At 32.9% G+C, this 21,352-nt stretch overlaps 2 protein-coding genes across 4 annotated transcripts; both read left to right on the forward strand.

Annotated features, from left to right (window-relative positions):
* Positions 1-1,489: 1,489 nt before the first annotated feature.
* On the forward strand, positions 1,490-6,985 carry LOC107800187 (uncharacterized). 3 transcript variants are annotated; one of them, XR_001651326.2, is made up of 6 exons: positions 1,490-1,937; positions 3,734-3,912; positions 4,359-4,719; positions 5,049-5,166; positions 6,530-6,663; positions 6,764-6,985. XR_001651326.2 is itself a non-coding variant. In XM_016623340.2 (5 exons), exons 1-4 carry the CDS (start codon positions 1,533-1,535, stop codon positions 5,127-5,129), a joined length of 1,026 nt encoding a protein of 341 aa, XP_016478826.1. In that variant the 5' UTR covers positions 1,490-1,532; the 3' UTR covers positions 5,130-5,166; positions 6,530-6,985. The 3 variants fall into 3 exon arrangements, 1 of the variants encoding a protein (XP_016478826.1); XR_001651327.2 differs by having other exon boundaries at positions 6,530-6,620; XM_016623340.2 differs by having other exon boundaries at positions 6,530-6,985.
* An 11,518-nt stretch (positions 6,986-18,503) lies between these two features.
* LOC107800188 (lectin-like protein At3g16530) lies at positions 18,504-19,595 on the forward strand. Its single transcript, XM_016623341.2, has one exon. It carries the CDS (start codon positions 18,504-18,506, stop codon positions 19,593-19,595), a length of 1,092 nt encoding a protein of 363 aa, XP_016478827.1.
* The last annotated feature ends 1,757 nt before the right edge of the window (positions 19,596-21,352 follow it).

Consider the following 21,352-nt stretch of genomic DNA (forward strand, 5'->3'; position numbering starts at 1 on the left):
CATATCACTTAATTATGATATCTTGGTTCTGATTGCTTTTAACCAGGTTGTTAAATTGTATGTCTTTCAATAGTGCTGGATTAGGATTAATCATGTGCTTATGCATATGTTAATTTGACTATGTATTCGGGCATGTTTTAAGACCATTATTTCCACAAAGTTGTAATATGTATTTTTGGAATCCAAAAAGTTGTTAATAGATATTTTTTGCAATACTGCTTTAACTTTTGAATTTATTGTGTATGCTTATCAATTAAAAAATGGCTCAGCAACAAACAATTCTGATGGTACAATACTCCTAGGGCTTACTTATTAACTGATTTGACCTCAATGCAAGAGACAAGGTAAAAATTTATGTTGTTGATATAGATTAGGATAGTAAAGAAAATATTTGTGTGATTTCTCTCTCAGATTTCGGGATTTTTGTGAACTACATTTTAAGTATTGAAATAAAAGAGAAGAAAAATTTAATTGGTTATGGCACGTAATACAAAAATAAAAATTATTAAAAATATTAGTAGATGTATAATAAAATAAAAAAATAACTTCTTTGTTTTTAATTTGGACAAATTCAATATCACAAATTAGTACTAAATATGATATTATTTTGATTATAGGTAAAAATGTTAAATGCGAAAAAACTAATTAAAATTTCACGATAGATCTAAAAAAATGTATAAATAATGAGATAGATATAATATGAGGACATTTATACTTTGAATTAATTAAAAAATGAAGTAAGTAGATAATACACGAAAATATTAATGGTTAATTTAGAAAATAAAAAACTAGAATAATAGAAAAAGCTACCAAGAATAAGATATATATCTGTATCTATATATAGAGAGAGAGCGCCAAGTAACAAACCAAAGAAAGTCATATATTATAATATAATAATACAAAATAGTGAATAATATCATAAAGAAAAATAAGAATAAAATATTACTTGATTATGATTTGCTTCCTTTAATTTCGTATAGATTTTTTTATTAGATATATTATGTTGAAAATAAAAACGGAGGTTGAATTTTTATTTTTCAAAGCAATGTGATCAATGCTTAAATAAATGATTAGTATTCGCGCATCGCATGAGTTTTAATACAGTTATATTTTAATACAGTATTCTTTAGGGTTTTTTGTGAGATGAAGGAAGTATTTAATTGACAGTTCGGGCAGGCCCATACCCATTGATAGACCAACTATTTGTGGTAGAATTATATCAGTAGTCGATTTTATATGTACCGTTTAAAATATATTCAGCTATTTAGAATTTGGCCAGATTTAAAAATTTTGAATTCGATCCTCCTCCTTTTTCTTTAGGCCTTCGAGTTTGAAGACTTGAATTGCTAGAGATTAACTTGAGACCTTCGTTTAAATAACGGTCCTAAAAGCGGCTATTTGTGCACTTCCCCCCTAATTTAAGAACAAAATGGGCCAGACTAGCCCATTAACGTGCAAAGAAGAAAACTGGATATGTCATCATATAACCACCACAAGAAGTATCAGACGTTTTTTTTTTTTTGAAGAAGAAGATGAAGCAAGCTATTCTCTCATGGAGTCATCCCCCTCTATTTCTTCCCAAATTATCATCAACCTCCACTTTCCCCAAACCCCAGAAAACCATATCATTAAGGGTATATGCAACTGTAGAGTCATCACCTAAAGAGAATCTACTAACTTCTAAAGAAAGAAGGCAAATGAGGAACGAGAGAAGAGAGAGCAAAACAGGTTATAATTGGAAAGAAGAAGTAGAAGAAAGGCTAATTAAGAAACCCAAGAAGCAATATAAGTCTTGGACTGAAGAGCTTAATCTTGATAACCTTGCTAAATTGGGTCCTCAATGGTGGGTTGTTAGAGTCTCAAGAGTTGCTGGTCATGAAACTGCTGAACGAATGGCCCGCGCTCTTGCTAGGAACTTCCCAAATATTGATTTCCAGGTAGATAATGATTAGTGCTTTCTTGTTTGTTTTGATGGTGAAGTTCATAATTTGGTGGTTTTGGTCATTACTTTTGTTCTATCTGTGTGTTGTGTATATGCAATGATAAGTGTGAAATTTAGAGAACCTTGTTTAAAAACTACTGATTAGAAAAGTAGCATATGAATAATTTGGACTCAGATAGAGTGGAACTGTTATAGACAAATCATATAGTGGACTCCAACTTTATTTTGGATTAAAGCGTTGATTGATTGTGTATGCTTATTGGAAGCTTTGGCATTTCTTCTCAAAACCCACACTAAGGATTTGTGCTTTAGATTTTCAGTTAAAAAGTAGGCTGCATGTTACCATTATTAATGGATTTGCTAACACGTTCAAGGTAAAGAGTCTAATTAAAGAGAGGATGCATCTGCACCCTATGATCGTTCTGTATAGTCTTTATCTTGTATGATTATAGTAGTATTTTCATCATATAAAAAAAAAAAGAGATTAAAGTAGAGTATTTGATGGAGTAATAGGCTTGTTAAGCAACAAATTATTGATGTTGGTTAATTGATCAAACGATTCTTGCTGAAGTTTCTTAATTTATCCTGGTCTAATATCTTAAAAATTGCAAGACAGGTTCTTTTTTCACCCGAATTGCAACACTCCTGAAGTTAGAAAATGATCTAAGTGGATCCCTCTGTCTTAAAGGTCTAGTTGATGTCAAAATTCAAGGTGAAAATCTTAAAGGTCTAGCTGCCTATCTAGTTTCCAACAATTAATAGGGACCATTAGACTATAGTTTCCCGGAAACAGCCTCTCTACCCCTCCGGGGTAGGGGTAAGGTCTGCGTACACTCTACCCTCCCCATACCCTACTAGTGGGATTATTACTGGGTTGTTGTTGTGGTTGTTACGGCACTAAAGCCACAAAATGTTTTGTGTGTACATAATTTAGCTCCAACAAGCACAATTGGCTCAATTCAGTCGTGAAATACATTCCCTTCATTAACAGGAACATAAAGAACGTGAAAAGTTGTCCAAGCATTAAGAATTATGGAGGTTCATGAAATTAGGATGTTATAGGTTTCTGCAAGAATGCGTTTAAGTATAACTAGAGAAAAATATAGTTGAGGAAAAGAAAGTAACAAGGCAACTGAACTGTGTGCCTTTGTAGTATTCATTTTTTCTTCGGATAATGGTGGTGCCCGGGTCAGCTTGTACGCATCTCGGTTAATCCACCAATACCTACTACTTTCCACCAACACAGATAACTCTATCCACCAAGGCTTGGACAGATGAGAAGAATCATCTTACCAATTTTTTTGCCTTTATAAAAGTATTCATTTTTTATCAAAAGGTGAGGGCTTGAGAGAAGCTTGCTTGTGAAGCCTTTATAGCAATATTCATAATTCTAAAGCTTGCATAATTTCCTGTTTACATGGAACTACAAAGAATTTTTCTCGTGTATCAGAATGTAAGCTATGGACCTGTAGATAACCATATCATAAAGAATAAACATGTGTCTATCAGCTTTTCTATTGCTGTAGAAATTTTCCTCTAAAGAAAACTAGCCCCAACTTTCATCTCAGTTTCCACCACTGATTTTCTTTGTTTGAAATCATAGTTCTTTTATTGTGGGTCAGTTTGCTTGAAATCAGAGTTGATTCTGCTCCAACCAATGAGCTTCCCTATAAGTTGATTTTCAGGGAAGCTCGAGGTTGGATTACCTCGAACTGGAAGGGGATAAAGTGTTTTTACTGATGAAGGAATTTATTTTTCAATATGTTTTGACTAACTGTAAAATTTCTGCAGGTATACACTCCATCTGTACAGGTCAAAAGGAAATTAAAGAACGGATCACTTTCAGTTAAACCGAAACCTCTTTTTCTGGGGTGTGTGTTTTTGAGGTGTGTACTGAACAGAGAAATACATGATTTCATTCGAGAATGTGATGGAATTGGAGGCTTTGTTGGATCCAAGGTTGGAAATACGTAAGCATTCATTGTTGTCCCTATCACAATTTACAAGTTTACAAAAATTACTTGGTCAAGAAAGAGGACCTGTCTTCGATTTGTTTGATATATTGGTGCAATTTTCTTTGGCAACATGGAACTGTCTTTTTTACAAATAAGGAACCACAGTGTATGCGTCTGACCCAATTAGCCCTATGTTAATGGAAATTTACATGAATGAGTGGAAAATATCCTAAGTAACTTGGCCTATGATCAGAATTTTTTTCTTAAAAATCACCCCTAATCTAATTTTGTATAGCTTGTAAACTAGTTGGCTGCCTTTGGTTGACATCTACATTTTGGCCTCCCTTTATATGACTTTTATGTTAACGTGTGCCTACGTACCTATTTCATTATTTAAAGGGCTAACTTACAAAGTATCGTAGGTCATTTTCTCAGTACCTTAATGTTTAAAACATTTGCAGAAAACGGCAGATCAATAAACCCAGACCTGTAGATGAGGATGACTTGGAAGCCATATTCAAACAAGCGAAGGAAGAACAAGAGAAAGCTGATCAAGCTTTTGAAGAAGAGGAACAAGGAGAAGTAGGTTTAGATTTCAAGCTGACAAAAGACTCTAGTAAAGCTCCCGCTGACGGCAAATTTGTGCCTAAAAAACAAGGAAGGAAATCCAAAAAAACTTCAGACCTGCTTGCAGTTGCAGGTGATGACTTAAGAGGCTCGGATGATAAGTCTTTAGTGCCAGGGTCAACTGTTCAAGTTGTCTCTGGAGCCTTTGCAGGATTTTCAGGGATCCTTAAGAAGGTTGATAGTAATGCAAGATTGGTATGTACTTTTCCTTCCAATTGAAACTTATGAGCATATCCTTATGTTATTTTGGGGTGAGGGGAGAGCGGGGAATGGAAATCATTGTTATAAAAATCCTGGAGCTCAGCGCACAAAAAAAGAGAGAATTGAGTTATTCACACAATGTCTTCACTCTTCCCTAACACCACACTCCCCCCAACTTCCTCGGGCCTCTTCCACCGTGATAATGCAAAAAGATAAAAGATCTGATAGAAAAAGTTCCCCAAATTGGTTATGTCCTGTACAAGTTGAAAACTTATTGGGGAAAAAAAAAGTTCTTGAGATTGAATGTGGTGTTCTTCTTGTAGGCAACTGTTGGATTTTTGCTGTTTGGCAAGGAGACTCTAGCTGATATAGATGTCAAAGAAATTGTAGCAGAGGTTGGCTGACCTGTTTAGGCTGCTTATACTTATTTTGTCTGAGATGGTAAGTCTTGTACTGATTGCTCATTATTCAAAATATATTGGTATCCTGACCCAAAGATTCACAGTAGATAGCAGATGCATCTACTCACTGAAACAAATATGATGTCTTACTAAAGATATTACCAGGACAATGCTGTACCAGGGAATACCAAACTAGGCTTAAATAAGTAGTTGATTATCCAAGTGGTCGCGTATTTTCTTCTTTTTTAACTCTTCTCCAAACATCTTTTTGGCCCATGCTTATCTATTTTTTTCTGTCTGAGCATGGAAGAGGATTATGTTATATGTGATTTAATACGTCATACGGGATAAACAAGGGTGATTGTTCAAAGATACACTCTTCCAAGCGACTGAAATATCATGAAATCTTGTTAAAATTGGATCAATTAAATCACATCATTTCATACCGTTCAATTATGTCACATCACTTCATACACATGCCATGTTCTATCTTATCTCAGAAAATTTTGTATATATAGACAATGAAACCATGCACTAGGTAAAGAAAGTTCTTTAAGCTGCTTATTTGCAAGAGAGGGTTACATGCTTCTAAATAGAAACTAACCTCCAACTCCATTGAGGTTTGAGAGGAAGGATCCTGTGAGGAGTAAGAATGATGTATAAACTAGGATGCAATGAAAATGAGTTACTAGTATAGGGTGTTGTTTCTTGGAATTTTGGACTACTTCTCCAGGAAATCTGCTCTGTCGTTTTGGCTTGAACTATTTATTTCCAAGGGCTAATTCTTTGAGTAAGAAAGACAGAAATGTGTAGCTGTTTATCATCGGCTTCATATATTAATCATCTTTGAGGATCAGTGGTACAACGTTGCATATATTTGGATAATCTGTTCAATTGCTTTTCTGGGCCTGAAAGCAGTGGCGGAGCCACTCATTGGCAAGGGGAGTCAATTGATACCCCTTCGTCGGAAAATTACACTGTGTAAATATGTTAAATTCTTAATTTTATGTGTATATACTATACGTTGACTCCTCTTGATTTCTTTGTGTGCTTATTTATATTTTGACTCCTCTTAATTAAAATCCTGGCTCCACCGCTGCCTGAAAGAACTGACTATAACTTCGATTAATTGAACAAGAATGTATAACATGCATTATCTGAATAGTGGTAGCGTCAAAGTAATAAGTATAATAGTCCTCAGATTTTGTTCTAGAGCTCTCTTAACTTTCAAAGATGTCTCCTTATTGCCATGCAACATTATACAAAGAAATATATATCTCTTTCAACTCCCGTTTCCTCTATTACTTTTCTTTTGTCCAGTGCATTTTACTTTTCTTCTATCACATATATTATGTTGTTTCAAGATGAATTCTACTGCTTACTACGTTTGAATCTGACTTCAGGGGCGAATAAACTTCTATTGTATGATGAATCGACTGTATGCAATTGGATGTTAAGAGCAAAGGTCTGCAAGGGATTTCAGCTGAGGCAAAGGTCAGATTAAGCTGGTCTGCCTAGGGAATTCCAGATAACTTTGGTATCGAACTGCTGCAAGTTTGACTTGGATGTAACTAAATTGAGATGCTAATTAATCTCTCTAACGGTAAAATTTTTATGAACGTGTTGTTGCTGTGCAGCCTGCAGAATGAATATTAGGGTGCAGATCAAATATCTGTATGAAGCTATTGGAAGTTAACGCATGAGCGTGTCAAAAGAATACGAGGAAAAGAGAAAATGAGAATTCTTCTTTGCAGCTTCTTAGAAATAGGAGCCGTCTTGTAATATTTTTCCTTGTGGATGAATAAACCTTGTCTTTTCAATGGAAAATTCTGGGTATCCCAAGCGTCTCTTTCATCAAAGGAGTTGTATTATTATTGTGTTTATTATTTTGCTGTCAATGATGCAAACATTAACCCAAAATTGTTTAGATTTAAGATGCAGAAGATCTTTGTTAAGTTTAGACGTGTTTGTTCAGACGCGTCTGAAGCTTGTTATTTTGTTATGATATTAAATGCTAGTTATGAGAATTTGATCTGAAATACGGGATTACCGTGTAAGTTTTATATAACTTTTGCTATCTTACCTAAATACTAAGGTTTTTGGTGTGATTCTCTTAAATATCAATTGGTATCAGAGCTATCTACAATTATGATCCTAATTGGAATGTATGTTTGGATCTCACAATTGAAGCATGGGGCTTAATGCAACTGACATCTATTGCTAGCTTTTAATGTGTATGGTTATTCTAAGCTCTAAGGTTCACATCAGAATCGCCAAAATTGTAGGTCAATTATTAATTATCTGAAAAAAGATGGTTCACTTATACATTTTAAAGATGTTTTTGGTAACGATTGATCTTTATTTCATTTAATTTATGTTCAAGTTGTATTAAAGTCGATTCTTGTTTAACTATGTTGTAATTAAGATCACAGGAACACATCAAATTTGACAATGAGGGATTTTAAAAAAAAATAAGTAAAATCAAAATGAAAGACAATACTATATTTACAAGGACGAGCTTTTTAACGGAGAAAACTTAATTAGCCCAACAGTTTGTATATTGATCGGAAAGAAGCAACTTACGAAGGTACACATTCTTATTTGCTAAGAAAAAGTGAAGTCCAGAAGATAAAAATAAATATTGGACTTTAAATCAGAAAATAGTCTTTCACCTAAGTGTTTAGGTCAAATTATACGCATTGGATTTATCATGGTTAGTAAAAAAGAGAATGTGATTTCATTAACTACGAATAAATAGACAATAGTACCAATGTATATAAAAGTACATTATTTAATATTTGTTGACACTGAATGTGATTAAAACTTTCCTCATTAAATAGAAGGAAATCTGATTCAAATTTGCAAAAAGTAAAAAACATTTATCTCGAAGATAGTGTAATTGCCATGTTGGTGGGGTTGTGTTATATAATTTAAGAAAAGAATAAGGAAAGCAAAAGAAAGGATAAGAAGTGGCACCACTCTTTTGCTTGTATCATTTTAGGCCACAGTCTTGATATTTTAAGTAGAACAAAGGGGCACTGCATCTGCTGGTCCACTCTTTCTTTAAATACGAATAACAGGCCGCTACGTTTTGTCCATATCATGAATAATCTAAAAGTTCACGGAAAAGCTTTTGCTTTTCTACATTTTTTTCCTTTTTCATCCACTAATCTATTTATCTTTTTATTATTCTATTTTGCTTTAAGCAGATATATTTGTCGAGCAATTAGTGCTTATTACTCTGTTAAGGAACAAGAGAAGGATTATCAAGTCTAATCAGAGAAGATGGCTGATATGTTCAATGCCTTTAATATCTCACAAAGTTCCAAGCTTTATAGCCTAATCTTAGGACGAATCCCATCTGATGAGCAAACCAGAATATCAATTGGTTGGGATAATTTTTTTAATAATATTAGTACTTTAGATCTATTAATGTTTACTATTAGGAGTCTTTTAGTTTTCTCAAAGGCTTTTAGACCATGTAATTTCGAATGGGAGCTTGAGAATGGTAGTATGTACGCAGACTTTACATCTACCTTGAAAAAGTTCAAAAGCTATTTTCGCTAGACCCTCGGCTTATGAAAGATAAAAATATAAAAAGGATAAAAGATCAGGAAAGATAAAAAGAAAGGAGTAACAATAAGCTGCAACACCAACAAAGCATTCAGAAAAACGAAGCGAAAGAAACAATATGTACTAACAGGAATCTAAGAATAAGAAATACAAGACTAACAGTAAGTAGTGCACTAAACCTAGCTACTAGTATGAACAAGAAAAACACTCGGCTACTTAACATTGTACCCTATTTCTCGACCTCCACATCTTCCTATCAAAGGTCATGTCCTTGGTAAGCTGGAGCATCACCATGTCTTGCCTAATGATCACCTCTCCCTAATGCTTCTTCGGTCTACCTCTACCTCTCCTGCAAGACCAACCTTTCACACCGCCTTACTGGGATATTTGTGTTTCTCCTCTTCACATGTCCGAACCAACTAAATCTCATTTTTCGCATCTTGTCCTTCACGAGGGCCACGCTCACCGTAAAAACTAATATTACAATATTGGATTAAGGCGAGTTCAAGTACATAGAGCGACAATGATAGTGGAGATCCATACACGTTGTTTTATATTTGTTTGTTGTATTGCCGAGAGAAAAAAAGGAAAAAAGAAATAGAATGTAGTAGAACTTTAATTAGGAGTAGTTGGTCCTAATCATTTTAATAAAGAAGCAAGAGAAAGAGACAAGTAACTGGGTGCTAAGTCAAGCTCGTGGATTAACCACCGCTAGCCTAAAAGTAGGTTAATTAGCCCATTTGGCACATAGATTATATTCCTCTTCCCATCCCCATTTTTGTTTACTTTGTAATGGTAAATTATACAAAAGTTTTTTGGCTGCTATGAAATCATTTGTGCAAAACTAGCTGTATATTTTACTTACATGATGAAGAGCTCACCTTGTATTAAGATTGTAGAAAATACATAACACCTACTATAACTTTCATGTGAATAAAGTAGTTTTCTAAGAAGATCTTGGAAGTATACATTATTCTTTTGATATGGATCATGTAAACTCTTAGTTTTTTTTAAGTTTTTGGATTATTTCATCAGTGGTATAAGAAAAGCCTTTATCATGCAATTCGTTTATATATAGTCAAAGAGTATTTTGGTCCAACTATCTCACTATTCCGAGAAGTTTGGTGCGTAACGCAATACGCAGTGGTAATAATATGGTTTTCACAGAACTCAAAAAGTTAAATGAGTTAGTTTTGTACAAAGAATGGGTGCAAATCTTACGCTGAAAATAATGCTACCTCTAGTAACTTATAGGGACCTAATATTTCAATTCGAGAAAGAAATTAGATTCATTACATTAATAGACTTTTAATTAATATAGAAAGCTCTAGCAATCCTACTACAATTGTCGGATTCAGCCGTCTGCTACTTGACTTTAAATTCCTGTAGTTGGACGAATAGGCGTAATCATCAAGTTCTATCCAAAATAACTTGTATTCAAGTTCTATACACGGACTACATAATCACCGAGAATTATACTTTCATCCTTAATTAGAGGTTTCGATTTTCAGCATTAAAAATTAAAAAAAATCTTAGTAAAGAGTGTTTTCCCTTATAATGAGCTTTATTTAACATGAATTCGAATTGATTGAAGCCTCAATGTAAGAAAACCAGCATAATTCTTTTCCTAGTTTGCTATAAAAAGTTACATGTATGTTAGCTTAATATGATGATTCAAACATTTCATATATTGTCAGTGAACGAAACTTAAAACTTCATAATATTTTAAGTACTATGCAATGACTAAAAGATATTTATACAATCATACAATTTATAAGGTAATTATAAATAAATTTTTATAAAATATATTAATTCATAACCTAGTAGAAATAGTAATTAGCATGTTATCACATATAAAAAGTACATATAGCAGAAAGATCTATCCGTGTATATAACTCAATTCCAAGATAATTTTTTTAAAAAAAACATTGTGACAAGTAATTCACATTCTTTTTGGTGATTTGTTAATCGATAACTTATACTCCATTAGCTATGCTCGTATGTGTGTGTCCAATGTCCATATATATGACCTCTAATATTGTTAAACAAGAAGTCAAGAACCTCAAAGAGTTGAAACAGGACGAGTTTTACTTTGGTTCACAATAATTTACAAATGATTGAGAATTTGGCCATATTGAAGAAGTTACGATTTTTTTTTTTTACAACGATATATCCAGATTAGTTTGTGATCATCCCATCGAGCTATTAAAATTTTTGGCATGACTTCTCCATTTTAATTAAGGTGGCCATGCAATGCCAACAGTAGACATTAACACGTCCTTGGATTAATCGACAAGGAGGAGAGTGACGTTACGTCATGGATCATGTGAACCTAGTTAATGTTAGATTGAAATCATTTAATGCCAATGGAAGTTATTAGAAGACAACAAAAGGAATTTGTTTTAGATGCTTTCTGGACAGGAGAAATTCACACAATATATGGAGAATGGAACAACCAGAACTTACAAAATTGAAGTAAATACTACTCCGTATTAATATCACTCCAGTGAAAACGAAGTAACGCGAATTTTTCCGATAGTCAGTCTATTTTCATCAGCCGGTCGGTGGGGTGAGAAGTTTGAAATATGCTTGGTGTTTCTTCCATCAATCATCCGGATCTACGCTTCGAGAATCATCCATTACGAAAACACCAATTACACTCACTACCAAAGCGTTGTCGCGCCTCTACTAATTTCGGCATGACAATATTTTAGTCTTTATGAGAGTATCCCCTAGCCAAATCCAATTTCAAGAGTCAACCAAACCTTTAAAACTAGTGAAAATAATCGTTTGACTGCGTTACGTCTTACACTTTACTTCAACAATTGTCCGGTTTCTTTGTCCACCAAAATGAGGAGCGTAGCAGATGGAATTCTTCCACTCAGAGATTCCGGGTTCAATCTTGGGAATGAAGAGCCGCTTAGAGATTCTGGATTCAATCTCGGGAATGAATAATCTTTCCATAGGAAGCGTTTTAATCTCTTTAAAAAATACGTTTGACGCAAATCCAAATTAGTTTAACTAATAAATTTTGGAGCATTAGATTTTTAATTAACAGTAGGGGGTATGGTTTCGAAATTGACTTTTGTTTGCATGTTCATGTTCAACTCCTAACTTTATGTTAGCAGATCTACAGGTCTCTAAACCGAAAATATATATACGTATGAATGCGGTAGAGATACAGTGAATTTGACTACACTTGCTGTCGGTAACTTACATCACCAATTAGGAAAGAGGGAGGGAGGGAGGGACCCACAATCACAAGGGCTTGGTTTCTTATTTCTATTTTAGACCAATGCCACGAGGACCCAAAGACCTCCAGTTTTTAAGTTATTGTCCCATAAAGAATTTGGCCCTTTTAACGTGTTATTATATGCACCAAAAAAGAACAGTTCGCAGCGATGTATCCAATTGTCAAGGACCAATATCACGATACATGATCGATCTTGTCGATAAATGTTGTTGTCAAACCTTGGGCGGCAGATCTAAAATTTAAGTTTTATAAGTTTTATTTCTAAAGTATTGTTGTCAGCGATGGAACTAGAGTATCGGAAACGTGTTTTTCAAACCCAACAATTTTGGTTCAAACTCTATATTTGTCTTTGAAAAATTATTGAATATGTTCAAATTATTAATTTAGAACTCAGTAACTTAAAATGATTAGTATATATACCGTACCCATAAATTTGAAATCCTGATTCCGCCTATGATTATTGCCAACACCCTCCTATTTGTTATAATTTCTATATTTATTTTACATAAATTTATGCTTTGCATCAAAATATTATTGAGTTCAGATGAACCGCCCATATACGCCCCCGGGTACGTCTACCGTTTCATCCTCTCATCCATTGCAATGCATGTTTTATATATCCTAAAAATACTTTCTTCATGTCAATAATATTAGTCTTTTAAAATTGTTACAAACTCTTTAAGAAAGACTCTAACAGTCCTTAGTTATAAGAGTATTTGTCTAACTGTCTCTTTATCTATTTTTTAATCGTCTCACTTAATTAACATACTCTGCTAATTGAAAGTAACTTTTAAAACGTCAAAATTTTTAAACAGGTTCAGTTTATCATAACAGTTACTAATATCTAGAACGGAATGGAGTGTTTTAAATCTTATAATTACAGAATTTTAATGTATACTAGATTTGCTAGTAAATTCTTTGATGTGGACAAGAAAGATGTGCTCTTATTTAACATGCGCATTATATTAATGGTAACGGTACCATATTTCCTTAAATATTATTGTTTGAGGGATCAATTAGAGGATTTTAAATATCGTAATTCGTAAGATACTTTTAACTGCTGCAAAAATAGTTTGGTGCATTATTGCAAGAGAATTGATAGGGTGGTTGAGTTATCACATCAAAATAACTATGTTGTCTTTAATTCAATGGTAGGTCAATAAGTAATATCACATGACGAACTCCTATTTACAGAGAATCTACTTATTATCGTACGTATAAAAGTAAAGAATTATGGTACAATTAATGTTGTCAATCTGCTACTACTTGAGAAGTAAAATACATAAAATTTCAATATGAATGTTTAGTAAGCTAATAAACATGGAAATTGTAACATTTAATCCCCGACAATGTCCTAATTTGGCAGTTCACCGCCCGGGCCGGCTCTAACGCCGTTCCAAGCAAGGCTTTTGGCGGGTGAAATTCAAAAATAGTCAAATTTATAAGTGGTAATTGAAAAAAAGTCACAGTTTTAAAAGTAATCGAAATTTAGCCATTTTTTATGTAAAGATAAATTTTTTACATGTGAGCTTCCAGCATAATATACTGGACTTTCAGCATAATATACTATAGTTCCAGCGTAATATACTGGAGTTCCAGCATAATATGCTGGAAATTCATACACATGTGTCCACTCTAGGGCTGTGTATAATTTGGTAAATACTGAATTACCATACCGAAACCGAAATTTTTGGTATTTGGTATTTGATATTTTGGTAGTTGGTATGGTATTTGGTTTACATTTTAAAAAAAATTGGTATTAGGTATGGTAAAAAATACCGAAGTATCGATACCGTACTGAAATATATATTGGATTAATTTTAAATATCTAGTCATCCTTGCAGCCCGCAGTTACCAGAGAGCTTAAGGAGAATGTTTCTAGTTCCATGTTTTTTAGTTAAAGCATTTGCGCCACCTATTTTTGTCTATGTGGTTAATGAATGTTACCCGGATAATTTCTGTAAACAACACTTATGAAAAACTTATTTTGGTCATATTTGAGAAGCTTACTAGTGTCTGGTATATTACGGAGATGCAAGTTAGAGCTTTAGACCATACATACTTACATGTTGATGAAGTTTGTAAACATTATTCTAATCTTATGCTCTTGTTTATAGAAGTCTCATATATGATGTGTAGTGTTGTTGCATTCATAAGATTGATTTTGCTAGCTAATTATAATTTTAATTTTACTTGCTAGTTAAAGTGTTATTCTCCCCTAAATATAACATCCAAAAGCTGTTTTAGAACAGAATAAACCGAAACCGAAAGGCAAAAAATCGAACCATACCGAATTTAATTAGGTACGGTATTGGTATAGCATTTTATGATACCGAATAGCGAAAATACCGAACCGAAATGTCTAAATATTATACCGTACCGACCGACGAACACCCCTACTCCAATCTCCAGTATATTATGCTGGAACTTTCCGTGTGCTGGAGTTCCAGCATAATATACTGAAACTTCATACACATGTGCACTAATCTCCGGTATATTATGCTGAAATTTTTCGTGTTGCAGCAAAATAGTGACTATTTTTCAATGACTTTGCAAACGTTGGCTATTTTTCAATTACCAATCCGAAAATTAGCTAGCCCGTGCTATTTTCACGCTTTTGCCTTATGCCCCCAAATTTCAGGGCCCCAATTGTTTAGAAATAATAGGTTTATACGTATTTAAAACAAATAATATTTAGTACTTTTCATATAGAAGTAGAGTTTTTATATAACAATTGTCTCAAATAAAAAATGTTTTTAAGATTATAATTGATAAAATCTTACCTTAGATTAATAACGTCTCAAGATAGATTAAATGAGTTGGCTATATTATCAATTAAAAAGAAATTATTAGAGGAAATCGATTATAAAAAAAATATTAATAACTTTAAATCTTGAAAAGATAGAAAAAAAATGGTTTAAATATATATATATATATATTTTTTTATTAATTTAGGCCTCAGGTCAAACTTTTTCTTTGGGTTTGTTTGAGTCGCCCTGTCTACAGCATGTAGAATATTTTAAATATAAGTAGGTTCTTCTTATATTGTTTGTGCAGTTTTATTCCTGAACAACTTCTTTAATTCCCTAATGACAAGAAGAAAACCACAAAAATCACCTTAGCCAAAGCGAAGGTTCGTTAAGTGTTTTCAGTCAGTCGTCCCTTTCAAAGCAGAGGTCCATTTTGCTTAGCTGTCTCTCTGACCACCACCTTCCACATTTTTTTTTGTATGAAATAATATTCGGATCCAACTTATACACACCCTAATTATTTTATAGGGTATTATTTATCTTTTTACCCGTATAAATAACGGATAATTCTGTCCAATCAAAATTTAGGTAGATTGAAAGAAGTCACTAACCACCACCCTCTACATATACATATAGGATTTAACTTATATAAACATGGTCAAATTTTTACACTTTCGACATTTTTTCCGTTTCAATTTATAAATGTGTCATGTCATTTAGATAAGCGAAATGTAGTTATATGTTTTATTTTAAAGTCATTAATATTCCCTCACTTTTAATGGCGGTTGTTTATATTTATCTTTTAGATAATTTGATAATGAAATTAATTATTTTTTACCATCAATATATATGAGTTAACCTCATAGCTGCATTATATATTGTCCAAAGGTAATCTAGTTGTATGTATATACAAATTAGACCGTTGTGTATAGATCAAGGAGAAGACAAGGCATGCGCACATTATTTATTGGTATTATATTTTGGATCAGAAAAGAAAAGGTTACTAAAGTAGGCACTGTGCACAACACACACCCCGTCACCCCCCCTGTCGGATAATATACTTTGGCTAACAAAACGAAACGAATCTCTTGCCTTTTTAGCAACCCAAAAACCTTTTTTTTATGATTATAAAAACTTTAACTCATTAATGAACACTTCTGAAGTAATAAAAAATTAAAGAACCACCAACGAGAGTTACGACGAGATAAATAAGATTCTTCTATTTTTAATTAAAATTTTTGAATTCGAGCTTAAAAATAAAAAAAAGTGGAGTATTTTCTTTTTAACGGGCTTTGCACGATGCAAATTTGAATTAGTCTGACTCCAATATAGATAGATATTAGAAGCGTGGTGAAAAAAGAAAGAACAGAGAAAAGAAAGGAAAAACATTAATTAATGTGTAGAACTTGTGAATTCATCGTATTGCAGTGCCAGCTGGGCTTCTAATTTTATGGCTGTAAAGTACTGTGGGTCTTTTGAGCAATCGTATACTTTCACAGTAATAATCACTATTACCCTGTACTTTATACTTCTGTAGTTTCTACTACCTACATATTTGTGTTTTGTATGAAAAAGTGAAACGAAGTTTTGCTTTTGCACTATTTAACTCGATCTTCATCTCTCTACAATCATTGTAACATTTTAAAAACCATCATGCTTAGGGAAAAAATTCGATATAGACACAATAGACGCATAATGCGTTGTTCAAAAGCTACTAATATTACAATGCTTCACTTAAATTCATTAGTGGATTGTGGGACATCTTAATTTCCAGGAGCTAAACTGCACAAATCATAAGCCCAAAAAAAAGTGGTTAAAAAATGTGACTTATTTTTTACATTGATTTTACATATTATCTTTTGGACTTTCACAATATGCATGACTACTATTACAATAACAATTCTTGGAGATAGTTTGAGTACAACAGTAGTGAGTATGTGAATTTATGTGTACCTTGATTATTCTATCAAACACCTATTACTAATTTCTGTCAAAACATATATAAGATTATTCTATCCACAAAATCTTATACAAATAAAAATCAAAATAAATCATTTAACATATTTATTTCAACTCTAGACTTCTAGGGTTTCAGCACATCATTGGCCAAAATCGTCCTTAAAAAGGGTACCCTATATTTGTGCCACATTTAACCTATACTCTATTTTTAAAAATTATTGATTTGGTAGTCAGCTGATAAAAATTCGTAATAATATGACAATTATACCCCTACAAAAGATATTAAATCTGCATCACGCATTAATCGCGTGATCTACAACCTCATTCGTGAAAAATTTCACATTGAAGCTAAAACTTCATGCTAATGCATGCTGAAATTATTTATCCTGCAGTCTACAGTTTTGTCATGAGTTTTATTCGAAACTTAAGTCTAAACATGTTGAAATTTTTTAGTTCATTTGTTAAAATTTCAGACTAAACATGCTTAAGTTTTTGTCCCGCAGTATGTATTTTTCTAATGAGTTTTTGCTAATACATGCTGAAGTTATTTAGCTCATTTGATAAAACTTCATACCAAAACATGCTGAAGTTTTATCCTGCCGTCTACAGTTTTGTCAAGAATTTTATCCGAAATTTCAGTCTAAACAAGCTGAAGTTTTTTAGTTCATTTGCTAAAACTTCAGACTAAATTACACCTACTTAAGTTTTTGTCCTGCAGTATGTATTTTTCTAATGAGTTTTTGCTAATGCAAGGTGAATCATTTGCTAAAACATCATACCAAAACATGCTGAAGTTTTGTCATGAGTTTTATCCGAAACTTCAGTCTAAACAAGCTAAAGTTTTTTAGTTCATCTGCTAAATCTTCACACTAAACATGCTTTAATTTTTGTCTTGCAGTATGTAATTTTCTAATGAGTTTTTGCTAATGCATGCTGAAGTATTTAGTTCATTTGCTAAAATTTCATACCAAAATATGAAAAAATTTTGTCCTGCAGTCTATAGTTTTGTCAATAATAGTCTTTTATTAAAGAAGGGCAAAATCGTCTTTTTAAAACGCTTTTAACAAAATAATGGGTACGGATGCAAATAAAAAAAAGAAAACGGGTACAAGTTAAAAATGGGCAACCAAATAGGGTGCCCATGTAATTTTTACATTAAAAAGAGAGGGTGAATAAATAAACTATTCTCTCTGTCTCAATTTATGTGATATATATTTTCAGTCCGTCAAAAAAGAATGATGTATTTATTATTTTAGCTTTACCAACATAATTATTAGCCATATAAATGTATATAACTTACTTTAGACCATAAATTACAAAATATTTTTTTTCTTTAGTAAATTTTGTGTTCAAAAAAATTATGTTACATAAAATAGGACGAAGAGAGTATAATCTACACCAATAGGACTAAACATGATAATATGAGAAAATAGGAGGACATTATCATAAAGATAAAAGAATCTCATTTTATATTCCCTCAGTCAGCAACCACTGAAGGGAAAGTGAATCAGAACTCAGAAGAGTTGGCACAAAACAAGTAAAACTTGCATTTAATTTTCACAACCTCCAAGTCCAACCTACCACTCCCCCCATATCACCACCACCATCCTCTTACCCATTTCCCCAAGCATTCTCCTTCTTCTTTCTCAGCACTCAACTCAAACCCTAGAAAATTCCACTATAAGATACTAATAAATACCCTCAAAATTATACTTATATATCAGCTTTCTTGATATTTCTCTATATGGGTTCATCTAAAAAGAAACCTTGGTAAATCCAGCACAAAAAGGGGAAAAAAACAAGGTTACAGCTTCTCTTGCTCAAATTAAGCCAAGTTCAAGAATGAGTACTTTATCAACTTTCAGGTACATTATAGTGTTCTTTTACTTGTGTTTTTACTTCAGAATCAGCCTATCTGAGGAACAAAAGTACTTGTCATTTGATTTTGAGAATTTTGGTAAAGATTCAAACTTTGGGTCAGAACTTGCACTTTATGGTGATGCTAAGGTTGTTAATGGTGGTATACAAATGAGTGGTTCAATGGGTTTTAGTTCTGGAAGAATCTTGAACAAAAAATCCATTAAGCTAGTGGAGAAAAATCCAAGAAAAATGATGTCTTTTTCAATGCATTTTGTGTTTTCCTTATCAAGAGAAAATGGGGACGGCTTTGCTTTTGTAATGGTACCAATTGGATATCCATTTAATATGTTTGATGGTGGCTCATTTGGGCTATTGGGTGTTAGAAAAATGAAGTTTCTTGCTGTGGAATTTGATACATTCTTGGATAAGAAATATGGTGATTTGAATGGAAATCATGTTGGTGTTGATTTAAGGAGCTTTGTATCTGTCAAAGTGAGCAATGTTAGCTCTGTTAAGTTGGAGCTGAATAGTGGTGAAAAGTTACAATCTTGGATTGATTATGAAGCCAGTTCAAAGAGATTAGAAGTGAGGTTAAACAAAGTCGGTGACATTAGGCCACTTAATCCATTGGTTTCTTGCCCTATTGACTTGTCAAGAATTTGGAAAGAGGAAGAATTGTTTGTGGGGTTGAGTTCTTCAAGTGGAAATTCCACTCAAAAATGCAATATCTACTCATTGGGATTTAAGACGATGACTGCACCAAAATGGATGCATTCTGAGCCATTGGATCCACAAGCATTTGAAGGTGAAAAAAAAGAGTTGAAAGTACATAGCAAAAGTGATTGTGCTTTGAGAATTCTTGGTGCTTTGCTTTTTGGTACTGGATGTGGAGCATTAGGGGCATTCATTGTGGTAATTGTTTGGACTATTTTAGGGAGTAGGAGGCCAGTGGCACCAGAAGATCCAGCAGTGGAACAACATAATGATAGTAAGGAATTTGATGAGTACAAAAAGTTCAAAGTAGTTGTAGATAAAGCCATCAAAGATGGTAAGAGTAAGAATTTAGGTACTTGACTTATTTGGGAGTTTAATTTGGTTGGTTAAATTGTCTGTAATTAAGCTTTGTGCTCTTGTTCTTGTTTTGTTATGTAGCTGTAGTTTAATGATCAACTATCCAAGTGTAATTCTGCTAACTATTGCTCAATGGTATGGTCATTAATATACAGCTTCAGATTGGTAGACAGAAGTGTTAGTAGTTCATAAATGTTTCAAGGTTTTTATTGATTTTTGTGTCATCTAGTTTCTCTCTTTGAGACTGTTATGTGAAATGGCTATATCAGGATCTTTTAACTTTTTTTATTTGTCATTCTTCAATAGCACTCCCACCGTAGCAATTCTCTCTTTTCACACACAATTATTTACACAATCAAGTCATTTGAAAGATTACTTCGGGTAATTTCCTGTAATGAATTTTAGTTGGAGAGTGAAAACAAATAATTTAGTAATTTGTTATAACCAGTATTATCTCCGTTAAGTTTACGTGAACCTTTTTCCTTTTTGGTCCGTTCCAAAAAGAATGATCCCTTTCTAAATTTAGAAATAATTTTGCTTAAACTTATAATTTTACCCTTTGGACAAGAGTGAGTTGCTTAAGTGATGAGCACCCTCCACTTCCAACCAAGAGGTTGTGAGTTCGAGTCACCCCAAAAGCAAGGTGAGAGTTCTTGGAGGGAGGGAGCCGAGGGTCTATCGGAAACAGCTTCTACCCCAGGGTAGGGGTAAGGTCTGCGTACACACTATCCTCCCAGACCTCACTAGTGAGATTATATTGGATTGTTGTTGTTACAATGCTACGCTTAATTAGAAGCTTTTATAACCACGCAAATACTCTGAGCCCCTTTTTGAATTGTTTAGGACCATAAATTTCAAAAATCTTTATTTTTTCTTAAATTCCGTGCCCATTCAAACAGATTCATATAAATTGGAGGAACGGAGGGAGTAATATTATACTGATTCTTTACTGTATCATTGTGTATAACTTAATATCTATCTTGTTAATGCGGTAGAACTTCATAGAATAGCTAATATCCTTGCCAATATAAATTGCTCTATTACTGTTACAGTCATCAAATGCCGCTTTTAAAAACCTAATGCAGAGAAAGTACATGGAAAAGAGACTAGCATCTTATGAATATATGCTAAGTATGCAGGAAAGTTCTTGAAAGACAACTATAAGTGAAAGTGGTTTTTTTTTTTATGTATGATTATATTTGGAAAAAAAAAGACAAAAAATAGCCAGATTTACCACTGGTAATTGAAAAACTCACATTTTCAAAAGTAATTAAAATTTAGTCATTTTTTCTTTAAAAGATAAAATCTAAATAAAAATATCCTTAAAAATTCGAAAAAATTCCAGCATAATATACTGGAGTTCGAATTTTTTCCGTATAAGATTCCAACATAATGTGCTGGAATTTCATAATATGTTGGAGTTCCAACATAATATGATTATGAAGTTTATACGCATGAACTTCATAATCATGCTGGAACGTTTGTGTTTCAGCTGGGATATTTTCGTTCAGATTTTATCTCCGCATAAAATAGTGACTATATTTCAATGACTTTGCAAACGCTGTCTATTTTTTGATTACCAGTCCGAAAACTAGTTAGCCCATGCTATTTTCACATATATTTGGGTCTGCACTTCTTGGTGTTCTTGAAATTAAATAGGGAAAGTTTAATAATAAGCCGGTCGGTTAGTTCTTCGATTAAATATTCATTGTAGGTTGAATTAACTTATGCAAAAGGCCAAATACATCGATTGATCTTGT

Source organism: Nicotiana tabacum, chromosome 2, assembly GCF_000715075.1.
Source record: "Nicotiana tabacum cultivar K326 chromosome 2, ASM71507v2, whole genome shotgun sequence".
Classification (NCBI taxonomy): domain Eukaryota; kingdom Viridiplantae; phylum Streptophyta; class Magnoliopsida; order Solanales; family Solanaceae; genus Nicotiana; species Nicotiana tabacum.

Excerpts from the sequence above, each read along its gene's own strand:
- LOC107800187 (XM_016623340.2), top strand. The coding sequence starts at position 1,533 with ATGAAGCAAGCTATTCTCTCATGGAGTCATCCCCCTCTATTTCTTCCC. Across the intron at positions 1,938-3,733 it reads TCCCAAATATTGATTTCCAG|GTATACACTCCATCTGTACA; the intron begins GTAGATAATGAT and ends AAATTTCTGCAG. Across the intron at positions 4,720-5,048 it reads TTGATAGTAATGCAAGATTG|GCAACTGTTGGATTTTTGCT; the intron begins GTATGTACTTTT and ends TTCTTCTTGTAG.
- LOC107800188 (XM_016623341.2), top strand. The coding sequence starts at position 18,504 with ATGAGTACTTTATCAACTTTCAGGTACATTATAGTGTTCTTTTACTTG.